Source organism: Calypte anna, chromosome 11, assembly GCF_003957555.1.
Source record: "Calypte anna isolate BGI_N300 chromosome 11, bCalAnn1_v1.p, whole genome shotgun sequence".
NCBI lineage: Eukaryota > Metazoa > Chordata > Aves > Apodiformes > Trochilidae > Calypte > Calypte anna.
This window is the reverse complement of record NC_044257.1, coordinates 11,430,941-11,446,808: the sequence shown is the minus strand read 5'-3', so window position 1 is coordinate 11,446,808 and position 15,868 is coordinate 11,430,941. Positions and strand designations below refer to the sequence as shown.

The following is a 15,868-nucleotide window of genomic DNA, read 5'->3' as shown; positions in this document are numbered from 1 at the left end:
AAAAAGAAAGAAAAAAAAAAAGAAGCCGCCCCGCAGCTGCCCGCGCTGCTCAGCCCGCAGCCGCCGGCAGCCATGGAGGAGCCCGAGGCCGCCGCGCCTCCGCCCGGGCTGCGCTCGGTCCTTCCCTCCCGGGAATTCCTGGGCTCCCGCAAGGGCCAGCTCCTTCTCGCCGAGTCGGTAAGGGCAGGGGCAGCCCCGGGCGGCGGGCGGGGGGGAGAAGACCCCGGACGCGGGGGATCGCACGGCCCCGGGCTTGCACGTTCCTTTCCCGGGTGGAACGCAGGCTCCCGGCCCGAGGACAGCCGGGGCAGAGCTCCCAGAGGCCGGGGGCTCCGGGCTTGTGTCCCCGGGGGTGAATGGGAGCGGGTTCGGCCCCTTCCTCAGCCACAAGAAGCTTGGTTGCTGGGGATCGGCTGATAGCGCAGCCTGACGGTGGCCGCGGGAGAGCGCAGCGGGAAGGGGGAACAACCACACCAACCGGGGGAAACCTTCAGCGCTTAGGTTCGGTTGGTTGTTTTCCTCCAGAGCATGTTAGGAAACCGAAATAGCCGTCTCATTGTGCTTCCCGTGCCTCAAATGTGTTCCCCTCTAGCAGGAGTGCCTGTTCAGTTTGACACGGCTTGGATTTCGTTTTAACCTATTTGCAGTGTGAATCCAGTGACCACTATTGACCAGATTGGCACTGCTCCTGCCATGGGGAAGGCATGGTTTGTAGGATAGCACGTCCTGAGTATGTCAAGAACCCACTCATGAATTTATGATGTGGGCCTGACACAGGGCAGCACAATCTTTCAACTTTTGTCCTTGTTTGTACTTGTCAAGACCTAAACTCTGACTGATGGAAAGGTAAAACTTACCGCTATGGATGGTGGCTATTTCAAAATCAAAAGTTAAATTTTAAGAGGAAGTCAGTGGGATGAAATTAGACTTTCAACATCATTTATACTAGAAATAATGAGACATTTAAACAAGAAGTTCTCTGTAATTTTAGCCAGAGTTTAGGCAGAGGTTGCAAATACTGGGACAGCCCAAACTAGTAGTTAGGTAGGTAGAACACTGGTTAGCTGTGTAAGGTGTCTCTATCCCTCCACTGTTCTAGCTTAGAGAAGGATACAAGGGAATTCAAGCAGGAGAAAGGGAAGGAATGGTCAGAAGGACACCGTGCTGTCAGGCTTCCTGACCAGCCCTTCTCTACTAGCCCTGGGAGTTTGTGAGGCTGTGGGCACTGCCCAGTGCCAGACTGCAAGGGGAACTGTCAGGAGATGCAGGGCTGGCTAGAGGGGAAAAAACATTCACTCAGGAAATGAGGATGATTTTTGTGGTGAGGTACATAGGCCTCAGGCTCTATCAGCTCCACTAAAAATGGGGTAAAAATCCCTGGTACCTCCCATCACTCATACTGCATCTGTAGTTTTCAAACAAAACCACCCCACATTTAGAAGACTCCAAAGCCCAACTACCTTTGCTCCTTTGGCACATGTTTTTGTTACACACTCTAACATATACAGGTATTTCCTATAAAAGCTTACAGCTGGTAAATTATGACTTTCAGAGAGCCTGGCTTTTTAATGTCTCTGAATGATGACATATTTGAGGAATACTGTTTTGGTCACGGGATGAGACTCACCCTTTTGTTGTCATAGAGAAGTACTGATTATGCCTCCTTGGAGTATTAAAAACTGCTCTGTCTTGACAAAACAGGGGTTTATCCTTTGTAAGGCCACTTGGGGCTTCCTGAGGGTTTGGCTGGCTGGAAGCAGCTCTAAAATCCTATCTGCTGAAGCTGCAGCAAAGCTTTCTGTGTGCTCCTTGGAGGCCAGCCCACGTGCTTAGGATGTCGTTTCCTGGCAGAGGGGAGGCAGCAGTAGTTTCTCTCCATTTGTCTCAGCTTTACCAGAAGAAATCCTTCAAAACAGCACAGGCCCCAGAATAAATCCGGTCTGTATACAATTAAGAAAATGCAGTGCAAATAACTGAAGATGAGTCCAAGTCAAATCTATCAAACTTTAAATGTGTTTCATCTTTAGCTTTGTATTTCATGTCTTGGATGTTTGATTTTCCCCCTTTAACATGGTACTAATGAAAGGCAGGGTTGGGTTCTTTTTAAATGTATGTAAATAATATTCATGGGACAGAGATTTTGAATAGTGTCTTTTGTTAAGAAACAAAATGGGGTTCTCATTACTGTTTCTGAGTACCTTTGTCACATCACTATTGTTCGGCAGCTTGGCAAGTCACAAGAATAAAGTCATGCAAATACTGGCATCTCTGCAGGTATATCTGCTGCAGGAAGTGCCAAGTCAGATTTTTCAACACTCAAAGCAAACCACTGAAACAAAGCAGCAACTTACAAACATATCTTGACTGTGGCAGAAGGTTGTATTTCTCTTTTTTCTGTCTGTGGCAGAAGGGGAACAGGAGCTGGCTTAAGCAAATTCCCTCAGACTGTGCTGGTTGTGTGCTTGGTGGAAATAACCTCATCAAAAACTCTTGTTTTGCCCAGTAGAAGTATCTGGCAAACGATTGGTTCAGCTGACAGAAATGACAGCAGTCCAGCTGAGATTTTGTAAATTAAGAGGACTGCCACCTTCACCCCAGCCCCTTCTCTCACTGCACTGCTGGAGGCAGACAGAGTGCAGCTGAGGGCAACCCAGGGAAGGTGACCCTGGCAGCTGTCCCAGGAGTGTGGGGAGCTCAGCACTGCAGGCAAGGATTGCTTTGTTGAAAGGAAACTGCTATAACCACTTTTTAAAAATAACATTTGCACACATTATGGATCTTTACAATGTTCAGGTGTGATTTTCATGTTGGGCATGTAAGCTGCTCTGCGGGCTTTTGAGTCTGGGCTTTCCAGGGCTTCCTCCAGGACAAGTTAGGCTGGTGATGAAGCTGTTTTACTGCTAGAAGCTTAATTATAATCTCAAATTTTATTCAGAGAATGAAGTCATTGTGCCCCCCCCGCCCCTCTTCCTTTTGATGTTCCTACCTTAATTTTTTATTCCAGTTGGGATAGCTACATAGCCACAAAGAAGTAGTAACATGAAGAATATGAAGAACATGAAGAATAAGCTTTGCTGGCTGTACCGATCCTATTTTTCAACTGTCTCACTCTTCCACTTTCTATCACCATTCTTTATCTGCCAGGTTCATTTTTTAACTTTTCTTCCTTCCTATTTTCTCCCTATGCCATTATTTCTTCTATATATTTTCACACTCCTCTTGTCCTAAGCTTCTCATCATTGCTAAATGCTCAAGTTGCTATCTTAAAGGTCAGCCTCTCCTCCATGGTCTATTTTCCCTATTTAGAGATGCATTTTTCAGTTCCCTCAGTCCTGTAGTGGAACCATTTATCAGCCACTCTCACACCTGTACAGAGCATGTACAGTCCACAATTACACATTCTGCTGCCCACCCCAGCTATTTCAGTCAATCTTTTGTGTTGGTCCTGGTAACTGCTTTAATTGCCATTTCCTTAGTCCACTGAAGCCAGTATGCGGTGACTACTTCTTTCCTTTTTCCTTTTACTTTTTTTTCCTTTTTCTTTCCTTTTCCTTTTTATTTTCCTTTTTCCTTTCCTTTTTCTTTTCCTTTTTTCCTTCCTTTTTCTTTCCTTTTTTCTTTCCTTTTTATTTTTCTTTCCTTTTCCTGTTCCTTTCTTCTTTTCTTGTTCTTTTTCTTTTCCTTCTTCTTTTTCTTTTCCTTTTACTTTTCCTTCTTTTCCTTTTTCTTCTTTTCCTTTTTCTTTCTCTTTCTTTTCCTCTTTCTTTTCCTCTTTCTTTTCCTCTTTCTTTTCCTCTTTCTTTTCCTTTTTCTCTTTTCTTTTTTTTTTTCAGAAAAATACAATATGAATATGCAAAGTAGTCCTGTATAAGTTTGTGTCATTGTGGTGACATGCAGGATGTAAAAATCACTGTGCCTGTTTTTCTCGTCTTTTCCTGCCTTTTTCCTCTCTTTTCAGTCCTCTCTGAACTGATCTTCATAACTGAAGCTTCAGATGCTCTGTATAAAGCCTCTTTTGAAGATGATCCCTGTGCCTTTTCCAGGTCTGTAGCCAGAAGGTTCATGAAGACAGCTATTTATGGGGGAACCTACAACTTCACCTCCATAGAGTTCTATGGAGAAGTAACTAAATAGCAGAGACCATTAAGTGCTACACTTTTTGTCTCTGCCGGTGAACAGTAACACTTCAGTTCAAAAGAGCTCACTGCTAGACTCTTACAACTGCTGCAACAAACCTGTTCTTTCCTGTGGAGGGGAACTGTGTGGCCAGCATTGGTCTGTGCCAAGCAGAGGGCACCAGGGTGTGTGCAGTGGTGTCAGCTGCTTCCTGGCATCCCCATCCTCCCCGAGGGGCTGCAGTGGGGAACACAAACACCTTCATGCTCTTCAGCAGTCCTCCTCCCCTAAGGATCACTGTGCTTTCTAACCACTGTAACTAATTATTTTCAATGCTTTACTTTGCAAGATGGTTATATGTTAACACAACTTCATAATTCCCAGCCAGGTCAAGAAGCCCCACAACAGTGTTCAGTCACAATGACATAGGAGAAAATGAATTTTGGAAATACAATACCAAAGAATTTCCTTTAAAAAAGAAAAAGTAATATGTAATTGTTCTTTCTGTGTTATATACCTTCCATTTTCTGTAAAAAAAAAAAAAGGTGCTGAATGAAGAAGCAGGCCTCTTTTTTTTTTTTTTTTTTTTTTTTTTTTGCCAGGATTTTTTATAAAACTAGACTATGGAAGGATCCTGCTCTGTTTGTTGCACTGCATCCAAATATTCCTCCACACAGATGCTGGTAACAATCACACTAACATTTCAGCAGCAGTGCAGGAACTGCTCAGACTTCTGGCTGCTATTGATGCTGAGGATGTACTCCCAAAGGAAAAAGAAACCCTCTGTCTAGATACAAATGGATAAAAGTGATAAAACACAATTTTTATTTTTTTCTCCCAGAAGCAGCAGTGCTTCCTGAGTCTGAAAGAGCTAGAAAAGACATGCAACTGCTTTGAGCCTCACAAACTTCCTCTTTGGCTTTTTGTTTGTTTGGCGTTTTTTTTTTTTTTAGCATAGACACAGAGCTGTTAGAAAAACAACAAACCCCCATTGCTTGACCTTTCTCTGAAATGAGTTTTAAACACACAGCTTCAGAAAAAAAGGTGTGAAACAAGCGTGATATGCAGTGGCTCATGTGACAGTTTTCAGAGGAGTCAGGCTAGGTTCTGAAGGTTGCTTTTGAGTTTGTCACTTTTGGAGCAACGTCCAGTTTACCAGATCTTTGTCTCAGACTTGAAGTGTGGAAAAGTAGGTGTTCATTATTTCTGAGTACAGACTGGCACATCAGTGTTTGTATTGTGGGAGGAGATGCAAATTTTCTAAATTGCCAGATTTTTAGATGACATCAAATGCTTTAGAGTTAGTAGCAGTGCCATTAAATGGTCAGACAAGATAACAAGAAACCTACTCTTAAAATTCAGAAAAGATAATAACAGGTAATATCCAGTATCGGACAGAAGGGGAAACGGGCCATAAATGATGTGAAATACCACCAAAGCCAACAGCCCTGTGGGCTCTTGTTTGTTACACAAGGCCATCTCCAGGTTACTGAGTAGGTATGACATTAAAATCAGAGCTGCAGTGCCACTGGGCAGACAAAAACTTAGCTGTTGCCTGACAGAGGCTTCAGGCACCTCCTTCCTTTTGTTTCTCTTGTTCTTTCTATTGTCTCCTTGCTTCCACTCCCAGCCTTGCCTCAATGAAGGCCATAACATTTTAAAATACCAACTTTCAAACCTTCCTTCTCAAAATCAGGTCCAACATTCTGCTACTGAAAGTGGGTTGGTTAGTGGGACCTACCCTGAACACGTCTCCACTATCACACACTTCCCTTTAGCCAGAAAAGGGAAGAGGTTTGGGTTTTCTTTAAACACCAGAACAAGCAAGTAAAAATATCCTAGCTACTTGGTGGTTTCTTTTTAAACCAAGAAAACATGCAACAGTGTCTAAATTATGCTCAACTAATGCAAGTGGAGCAGATTCAGAAAGTTCAAGTCCTGACCTTTCCGGTTTTTGTCCGGGGGGTGGGAAGGGAACAGGCTGCATGATAGGAAGGAAAAAGTCCTCTTTCCTCTTACAAGTTTTCACGTTCTGTTATACACACCTCTCTTCAAAGAGTACAGATTACACTTCATCCACAGAAATAAAATACCCCCTTATGGGTAAAATACTTTGAATGAGTTCCTTCTGCTCTATGAAAACTCTAGGAAAGCCTGCAAAGAGACTGTGTAAGCTATAAGCAAATAATAATGGAATGAATAACAACAAATAGGGTAAATATTCTCAAGTAACACACCCCAATGCATAAATGCTATACTTACTATACATAGTATATATATATATATATACATAAGCTATATATACTACCTTAGTTTCTAACAAATGAATGAAACAAGAACAATGCACAGGCATTTTAAGATAAATATAGTATCTTACTAAAAATGTCACATCCTCTCAAACTTCACCACCCAGTCCTAATGGTTCAAAACAATATACTCCAGTTATTGGTATCCTTGGTATCCTGGTCAAGAACTGACTTCTTTCCCCCATATATCTCTATACCTATTTTCCCCCAATACCTCTATTTTAATTATCATATTAGTGATAAAGTCAGTGTTCCAATTTAAAAGTTAAAAAAAATCCGTGTAATCTAATACTCAAGCAATACCTGAAGCATCTCTGAGCATTGCTAAGGCAGAGATTTGTCTCCAAGAGAAAAAGCCAAATAGAGCAGCATAAAATGTTTTTTTCAGCATGCTAGCTCCTTTTTATTTAAGCTAATTTGAAGAATACAGCACAGTTACCACGTGAGGCAGTCGAGCCATGGGGCTGGAGCCTCTTCTTGGAGGTGACCAACTACCAGCACATAATTTGAAAACGTTATTAAGTTACTCCATGGTTCTCTCATCTCCCCTGTTCACATACAAATACCGTAGCTGGGAGTCTCTAAGTGAAGCACAGCACTTTGGTCCTTTCTGGTTTAGGTGAAAATGCATTTTCTCTGGCTATTTTCCTGTCATGAAACTTTCTATTTTGTGCCATAAGCTGTATTCTAAAGGTACTCTAATTGCATGGGAAAACACATGACCTTTTTATTATTTCCTGAAGTTAGGAAACATCATAGAGATAAATCTATGGGAGTTATCTATCCTATTAGTCTCTAAAACAGCTGTCTACACTGGAAAAGTAGAACCAGAGGCTTCCAGAAATCACAGAATAATTAATTCTCACCTTTTTTCTGTCTGTCAACAGCAGACTTCTTTCTTTCAACTCTAAGAAGATTATAAATGCTGAGTTACTTTGGGCTATCTAAGCAATGATTTGGATTTCAAATGAGAACTGTCACAGCTGAAGGCTTAAAGCTCTGTTTGCTTGGCAGTGCCCCGTTCTATTTTCAGAATTTGTCAGAACTGTTTACAGTTCAGAACAAATCACTAACTTGGAGAGGTGCAAATCCACCGAGCTCTCTGGAAGGTTGTTTTCACACACATTGAATTAAACACCATTACTTTAGATTTATTCCATGCTAAACAAGAAAAGTCATTTGGCCCAAGAAGAAAAGAAAAAATAGGAAGCAAGATATTCCAGCAGCAGCAGCAGTGACAGAAATAGGAAGGGAGAATAAAGCTTCAAAGCTGCTCAGCTTCCTGAGGCTCTGCTATTCCATGCAAATAACTACTGTTTTCTTTCCCTTTACTCTAGGTGCTGTCATTTATCATCTTTATCTGCTTTATTGCATCTCTAGCTGCCTCTTTCATGACGGCACCGCTCCTAGAGTTTCTGCTGGCACTGTTTCTTTTTTTTGCCTATGCCTCCAAACTTAATGAGAAGTTTAAAGGATTCTACTGGCCTTTGACGGTAAGTGAGATGTACAGTATAAACCCCTTACATTTAAGTGTGGAGTATAACATGAATAAAAGAGACTATATGGGAGTTTAGGCTGACTGTTAACAACTTCACCCCCTATTAGAAACTTGTCGATATTGTCTCTCATTCCAAAGGTCCCAAAGCAATCTTTCAGCTATGCTATACAACGTACAACAGCATTCTTGGTGCTGACACAAAGCATAATTTTGTTAAAGCACAGAATTCATGCTTGATTTCAGGCAAATGGCATGGGGCTGGATCTTAAGAAGCAGGCAATATCAGCTGAAATAAGTCTGACCGCTGCTGGTGTCTTCCTAGCAAGTATGATCACACTTACAAATGGGGAAACTGAGGCAGGCTACACATTCTATATGCTAACACATAAACTTTACTAAAATGTCTTAAAGTTAAGAGCTGTTGTGATGCAGCCATGCTTACCTGCAAACAAACTGCCAACTACTTTTGTCCAGGGGGGGAGCCCTGCAACTCTCATCGGCAGATGCTCGTTTACACAAAGGAAACCACCGGCTGTGCATTGGGAAGTGTTCGGGTTGGTTGTAGCAGGTGATGGCTGCACACTGGCCAGTGGATGGCTCTGTTGCTTCAAACATTCGTTGGAAAGGGAGAATTTGCCCAGGAGTACAAATACATTTTTTTTAAAATCTAATTCAACTGATCTGGACTCTCTTTTGGTACAATAGCGATAGTTCATCATAGGTCACTTCCAACCCAAACCAATCTATGATCCTTTGTCAGTCAGCTTTGAATTAGCTCTCAATGTGTAAAAAAACACATTTGCAAGGACATCCATGGATAAAACAGTAACAGTGACTTTGACTATGACAGTGTGCATACCTTTCAGATGGTCATCTCAGTTCTATTTTCTCATTTTCTACATGCATCTGATTCCCGAAATAAGACCAAAAAACCCCACCACATTTATTATGTCTCTTATCATAATAAACTCTAGCCACAGAGTGTATCTAAATGGCCTCATCCAGACTCCAGAAAAGTTTCTTGTAGAATATGTCTTTTAAGACAGTACCTTAATCACCCATCTCTTTGAAAAGGCAGAAGACCTAGTGGCTAACAGAGGTCAAGATCCCATTATTGCAGCTCACATGATTTACACATGCCCTGGGAATCACAGTTCTTTATTTAATATACAGTTCAGAGATGCTGGTGCTCCAGCACATGACTGCTTTTATTATAGGGCACATGGCCCCTGCCCTGCAGAGCTACAGTCTCTGCCACAGAAGCACTATTTCAGTGATAGCAATGGGTGTGTTCCCTTCAGGCCAGCTGGGATTACAGATGTACACACTGGGTGTAAATCACAGAGCAACTCATCTGCTACAAAATACCAGGCTGCTGCCATGCTGCAATGTCAAGCAAGCCCACTGATGCAACAGTGGAAATTTTAAAATGGTAATTTTGGAAATAATTTTTAGAGGAGTTTGTGTACTGGAATTACATGATTAATCTGAGAATGCAACGTTGCTTATTTTACAGGATTTCTTGCGGTGTGTCACTGCTGCCATTATTTACTTTGCCATTTCAATTGCTGCTGTCTCAAAATATAATGATGGAGCTTCTAAAGCAGCAGGAGTAAGTAGATGTGAGCTTTCTACTTAGGTATTTTGGTGAACTGTGTATGGATGTACTTCTGAAACAATTCAATTTTGACCCCATTGCAAGTAGTAGAAGTTTCTTCAATTAACTGAGAATTAGATTTGCCTAAAGCACGGATGATATGGTCAGTCATTTAGAAAAACAGGTTTTGAAGCAATTAATAATTTTTTCATTCTAATAATGGTGCTTAATGTTAACTGTACTACTCAGGCAAGACACCTATTCTGCTTTTTTAATTTCACCAGCTGTACAGGGAAGATAAACTACTCTATTCCTGCAAAGAACATCAAGATCCTTGAACAGAAGGAATAATTATAATTTAAAAATCAAACCTGTAATTAGTAAGGACAGTCTAAATTAAGTAGTTTTAATCTCCTTTCTCTACTGCTTAATTTTACTTGGATGACTTCAAACAAAAGCAGTGTCATTTTTCCCTCCAGTATATGGACTTCCCAGGAGAGAGCCTTCATCAGCAGCATTTTGTGTTCAGAAATAAGATACAGCCTCTCCATTTGCAACTTGACTCTAAAGCATCAATAATGTATGCAACATAAATAAAATTTGCATAATAATGTTAAGATAGGGAAGCACAAAACCCAGTAGTGTTAGCCAGCATCCCTTACAAAACCATCCCAAACCATACACAGCTTCAAAACAGAGATCTTGAACTCTTTATCACTCAGTTTGGACACAGAGTGATGAACACAGCGGTTTTTTTCACCAGATTGTGGAACGCAGCCTGTGCCACACTGCTGCTTCCTTAGTGCTGAGCAGGTAACCCCAGAACCATTTTATCTCAAAGCAGTTCACTCTACAATAGCCACGTTGCCTTGCAAACCAGTAAATAACTATTCCCAGAGACATCAAGGTGATTTTTTGGTGGCAAAGAGATGTGCTGAGATGGCAGAGGCATGGGTTAGGTTCTCCTGCAGCTCTCAGCACAGGGCAGTGCAGTGCTCAGAACACACCCAAAAAGTGATGTATCCCGGGGAAGGGCTGAGGACATGTCTGACAGAGCAACTTTAGGGATCAGCCTCTCAGATTAGCTCTAATTTAGTTGATACCAATGGGTCACAAGACAGTTCTCTTCTCTGTCTTTTTAGAAAGGAATAGGAAAAAAAAAAAAAAAAAAAAAAAGTCTGAGTTTTCTGTCAGAATTTTCCTTGTGTTGGTAAAGCTCATTTTGGTTTGGCACTGATGAATGTGAACTATTGTAAAAGAGTGTTGTTTTACCATTTTAGGTGTTTGGATTTATAGCCACAATAGTGTATGCCATTGATTTCTACATAACCTTCAATGACCTGGTTACTTTTCTCAAGCAAGGCAGTTCTGATTCCCCTGAAGGGCACAAATCAGAAGGTAGGTAAAATTCACCATTTTGGTTATATGAGCACATAATGTGAGATTTTATTCTCCGTTTCAACCTTCAAAGGGGAACAAGAACACTTACTTAGTAATAACGGTTTCTATTCTTGGCTACCTTGCTTTTGAATGCCACAACTATGCTGAATTACCAAGCTGCTTAGTCATAAAATACAACTGGAATTTCAGTGATTTATAAAGATAACTAGCAAGCTAGGAATGTGAAACTTCTCAGAGTTTTGTGCTATCTAACTTTGAAAGGCTCCAAATCCCACTACATATATTTTTGTGCAGCACACACTTTTTCCCTCCCATCAAGAAATGTTACTTTAAAAAAAAAAAAAACAATCTGTTTTTTTAAAAACACTAACAAACCCACATTTGTTGATAACCCAACAATGTTTTTCTCTTTATCATCTCTATATCTGTATTAACTCTTACTCATAGCTAAACTTTGACCATCTGTGGGCAAATTGTCTTGAAATCCAAGAGCCACACAACATAAAATAAACAAGATTGTTAACAAATTTCTTTCTAATACATGAAGTACAGTCTTAGATCAACAGATCTAAGTGGATCAGACAGATCCACTTAGACAAAGATAAAAAAGAGAGACCTGCTTTTCAGAGTTCAAACCCTTCCCAAGTCAGGACACAGGCAGCTATTTTGCGGTACTCAGAATCCCAAACCAGACACCATGCCCCTGTGATATATCTCGTAGCCACACAGATGAAAAAGACTGATCCACACTTAAGCAAAAGCAACCACTCCACACAAAACCAAAACCCACAAAAAACTCAAAAACATACACCCAAGATGCATACAGAATTCTAGAAGGTACACAGTAATATTGACACTCTTTCCTGGGTGTTTTTTGTAGACTTAAATGTTTTTCAAGCTTTAGGCCAAAAAGAAGAACAAAAGAGAGAGAAAAATTAGAGGAACAGATCCTAGGAAGCTAACTAAAAGCTGTTTATCCCCACGAACTGAACTAACCCAAAAAAGATGATCAGGTGACAAGGGTACAAAATTAGGCTAAAGATCAGATCTCATTTGCCTGGAAATAGAGAGGGAGATAAATGAACTTACGAATATGCAGTCACGCAGCTTTGTGTTGATGATCTGACCAGGCAAGAAGGGCTCTGCCCTGCAGCAGTACTCCTTCAGCACCAAACTCCATTCATTCTGGAGCTTTCAGCTCCTGAAGCCAGAAATCCCTTGCTTCCTTGCAAGCTGAGTCTCAGGCTTGGGCAAAATGTACCTCTGCAGGCCTACCAGGATTTCTTCTTGTCTTGAAGCCTGATTTTCAGATACACTGAGCTGGCAGTGCGTAACTGTGACCCACAGCAAACAGCAATATTCTAGTACAGGAAGCATGTCTTCAGCAGACTTCCTCTTGGTGCTCATGCTAATAATATCTCTGCAGCTTCTGTCATTTGAACTGTTACCTATGTTGTAGTGGTCTAAGTGTCTCTCAGCAGCATTTCTCAAGTCCTGTTAAACACTGTTTAACGTTCCCTTACGCTGGAATTGACATTTCACTAGCCTTTTCCTAAATACACCATGTCCTTTGAAGCAGACGCCTGCTGAAGAGCAGCATCTCTCTCCCAGCAAGAGCTAAAGCTGTCACAGAGATTTCCATTTTTCATTTTCACTGTTCCTTGTTTTCAATTCCAGATGAAGACTCGGATTCTGACTCAGACTGAAGAAACAAACACCAACCAAGTGTGAAGGGAAGATGATCAAGCACTTTGCTGAATGCACTGCCAACTGAAATATCTCCCTTATTCAGTCTTGGTACCCACTTTCCACCCCACTGTTCATGAAATCACCCAAGCACAGACACGGGCAGTGATGTGGAAAAGGAGACTATTCTCAATGCCATTAGACACTCCTTCAGAACTACAGATTTTGCAGTAGTTCAACCTGCCAGACATCTGTGTCCACACAACACATCTCAATTCTCTGTTGCCCCTACTTTACTCAGCACTACAATGTACTGAGTAAATGGGAACATAGTATTTTAAATATGTAAGCTGAGCTTTTAATATGCTTTCTTAATTCCAAATCATTAATACTTAACATCTTTTCTATTTCTTGCTGTGCCAAAGAAGAGAGGCTCAGAATGCCTTTATTTGTATTTTTCTTCATTAACCAACCATATTTTTTTATCTAAATCTGAGTATTCTACTATCTCAAGCACTGAAAGCATAGATTACAGTTATAATGCAATACATTTGTATCTACTACCCATTTGCAATAAGTGAGAACTGGAAATCTGCAGCAAGAACAAACTTCATAGTGTAATTGTGTTGCTGGGCAGCTGGCTCATCAAACATTCACTGTCACTTTTCTAAACTACTTGGATGGGGTCACATCCCATCTTCTGTAGTCTCACCACAGATACAAGGTTCCTACCATTTGCATGGAAGCCCTTGTACATGTTTGCACAGGCAGGTAAAGAAGGTTTGCCAAACACCATCCAACGTTACCTGCCTGTTGAAGCCTGCAAATATCTGTGTGCAAGATGTCACTGTCTGATCTCAAGCTCTGTGTTAGGAACATTTCCTCCTGTGAGAAGCAGCACTGGACTCAATCCACTGGCTTTGCAAAACAGACAATTGTTTCTGTAACACTCAGGATACCTGGACCCCAATAGGGAAATACAACCTTCCCACTGTGAAAAGGCAAAAAACCCCTTTCCAAACTCAAGTATGTCTGCAATGAGATTCATTTTCCCAGACCACTTTCTCTGGGATGGAGGGGTTCCCCCCTTCCTTCTGGAAGGCCATGATTTATCTCATAGTCTGGTGTTCTAGGGAAAAGTCTTCTGAAGGAGATGTTTTCACAGGTAGTACAATCTACCTTGATATATTTGTGTCCACCTATAACCACGTACTACTTGGAAAAAGCATGCTCCTTATATACATGGCACCAGACAGGTCTGTTTCAGAGAAACCGTATGCATTTTTAAAAGTTAATATAGTACTAGAAGAGGTGGCCTTAACAAAAAGTGATTAAAATGAGAGCAGATAGTACTAATGGAGTAAATTAAAAACAAGGATAAAACAATAAAGGCCGATTTCCTCTGGAAAAAACTTACTGCTTGGTTTCCAATCCCTTGCCAGTTGCTCACTGCTGCTGGGCAGAAACATGGAACTGAACAGTGAGCGGGTGCTTGGGGAGGTGCTGGTCAGATTCAGAGTTGCCAAACAGGTAGCTCCTACATCTCCTGTTTCCAGACCACTGAATAAAAGCAAAACATATGTTTACTTCCAAATGTGACAAATAATCTTTGCTTTTATGAGAAAGTGCTCTTTGGACCTTTTCCAGTATGAAATTCCACATTTCTTTCTTTTCTATTGTCATATTTTACTGGCACGCACTGTGACGTTATGGGACCTGGGCTCATTTTTGTATTCAATTGTTTTGTATTCCTCTTTTTTTTTTTAAGACTTTAATTAAAAATGTATTGCATGTCTCAGCTGGAAACTAGTACATGGTTAGTATTTAGAAACCATGCTGGATTAAACCTTTTTAATAGAAGTGTTGGGTGTCTTTACTTATTTTTATACCTGGTAGTACCACCTTATCTCTGCCCAGCGAGTAACAAAGAGCATTTCAAGGAACTCCATCAGGAAGGATGCTGTGTGCTGGAGAGGCTGCCAGAGCACAGAGCCAGCACTGGAGACCAATCACTCACGCTTTTACATCTTGCAAGGAGAAACTTCAGTGCATAAACATGAAAGTATTTAAGCAAGAATCAGTTTTAGCATATTTAACAGGCATCAAAGATACAGTGCTCTTACTTAGCAACTAATAACTAAACGACAATCCCCTTTGGGTTTACCCTTCACAGCCATCTTATAACCTAAAATCTGTTGAGGTCTTCTAGTGATTTTTTCACACTGAAATACTCCTAAATCAGCAGGAGACAAAATTGCTCACTAACTGCTTAAGGACTGCTTTAGCAGACATGCAATGAATTGCCTGTCCAAAGAATTTCATTATTAGCATTCAAGTATTTGATGATTTATTTCTAAGCAGTTTGCTCCCAGTATCAAGCACTTGTGTAAGATTCCAGCCTACTGTTTAAAAAGATGTGTTCCTATGACTGAAATAAAATACACTTCTGTATTTTATGAATATCATTTCCAAAAGAATAATTCAATAAAAAAATAATTATTTTAAAGTCAATTCTGATTGCAGGGAGGGTGTTGACTCAGACTTTCACTCATCTCCTGCCACCAATATTGCACTAAGCACAGAGTTTGGTGTAAGGCAGAGGCAAAGGCTCCTTGGTTTTTGTTTGCTTGTTTTTCCTTAACTGACCAGATCAAAGCAGTGGGAGCACTGGTTTCTCTGCAATTCAACACAAGCCTAATGTTACACCTGCAGCTTGGAGGCCTTACTGAAGTTTTTATTTTGCTAAAATAAAATAAAATAAAAGCATGGTCATAATAAACATTTCTGTTCACTCATAATACATTCTTGATCCAAACAGGAGCTGTTTCCAAAACCCATGCAGGCTAACAGATGCCTTCATTACCAGTAGAGTGCCACAAGTGTGTTTACCAACTGCACTTACTGAATTGCCAGCTTATCAACCACAACATTTGGTACACCAAATCTGCATGTTGCCTTTACAGATGAGGACAATGTTTTAGTACTTTAATATGTCCATTTATTAAACGGAAAGTCCTTCACAAATGATTCCATACTATATTGGTCAAGGTGTTAGAAAACTACCATTTTCCCTACATACAAAAATACAGACTTTTACCACTATGAAGACATGATCAGAAAAGTACCATCAAAATCCAGAGCCCAAATTTTCAAATATCAGAAAGAAAAAGACAACTAAATAAAAAAAAAATTTACAAAAAGTATTGTGCCCATATACAAAAGACTGGAAAAGCAAAGTTACATTTAAAACTGATAAATACACCA

General features: G+C 40.7%; 1 protein-coding gene across 2 annotated transcripts; it reads left to right on the top strand.

Moving 5' to 3' along the window:
• The first annotated feature begins 30 nt into the window (after positions 1-30).
• Positions 31-14,399, top strand: CMTM3 (CKLF like MARVEL transmembrane domain containing 3). Of its 2 annotated transcripts, XM_030458057.1 has the most exons (6): positions 100-177; positions 3,959-4,043; positions 7,803-7,915; positions 9,437-9,532; positions 10,798-10,915; positions 12,596-14,399. In XM_030458057.1, the coding sequence occupies exons 2-6, from the start codon at positions 3,995-3,997 to the stop codon at positions 12,622-12,624; spliced, it is 405 nt and encodes a 134-aa protein (XP_030313917.1). In that variant the 5' UTR covers positions 100-177; positions 3,959-3,994; the 3' UTR covers positions 12,625-14,399. The 2 variants fall into 2 exon arrangements, with proteins under 2 accessions (XP_030313916.1, XP_030313917.1); XM_030458056.1 differs by lacking the exon at positions 3,959-4,043 and having other exon boundaries at positions 31-177; positions 7,760-7,915; positions 12,596-14,383.
• The last annotated feature ends 1,469 nt before the right edge of the window (positions 14,400-15,868 follow it).

Bases quoted from the DNA above. Each gene is read 5' to 3' on its own strand.
- CMTM3 (XM_030458056.1), top strand. From the start codon at position 73: ATGGAGGAGCCCGAGGCCGCCGCGCCTCCGCCCGGGCTGCGCTCGGTC. The intron at 178-7,759 runs GTAAGGGCAGGG...CCTTTACTCTAG, and splicing joins AGCTCCTTCTCGCCGAGTCG to GTGCTGTCATTTATCATCTT. The intron at 10,916-12,595 runs GTAGGTAAAATT...TTTCAATTCCAG, and splicing joins TGAAGGGCACAAATCAGAAG to ATGAAGACTCGGATTCTGAC.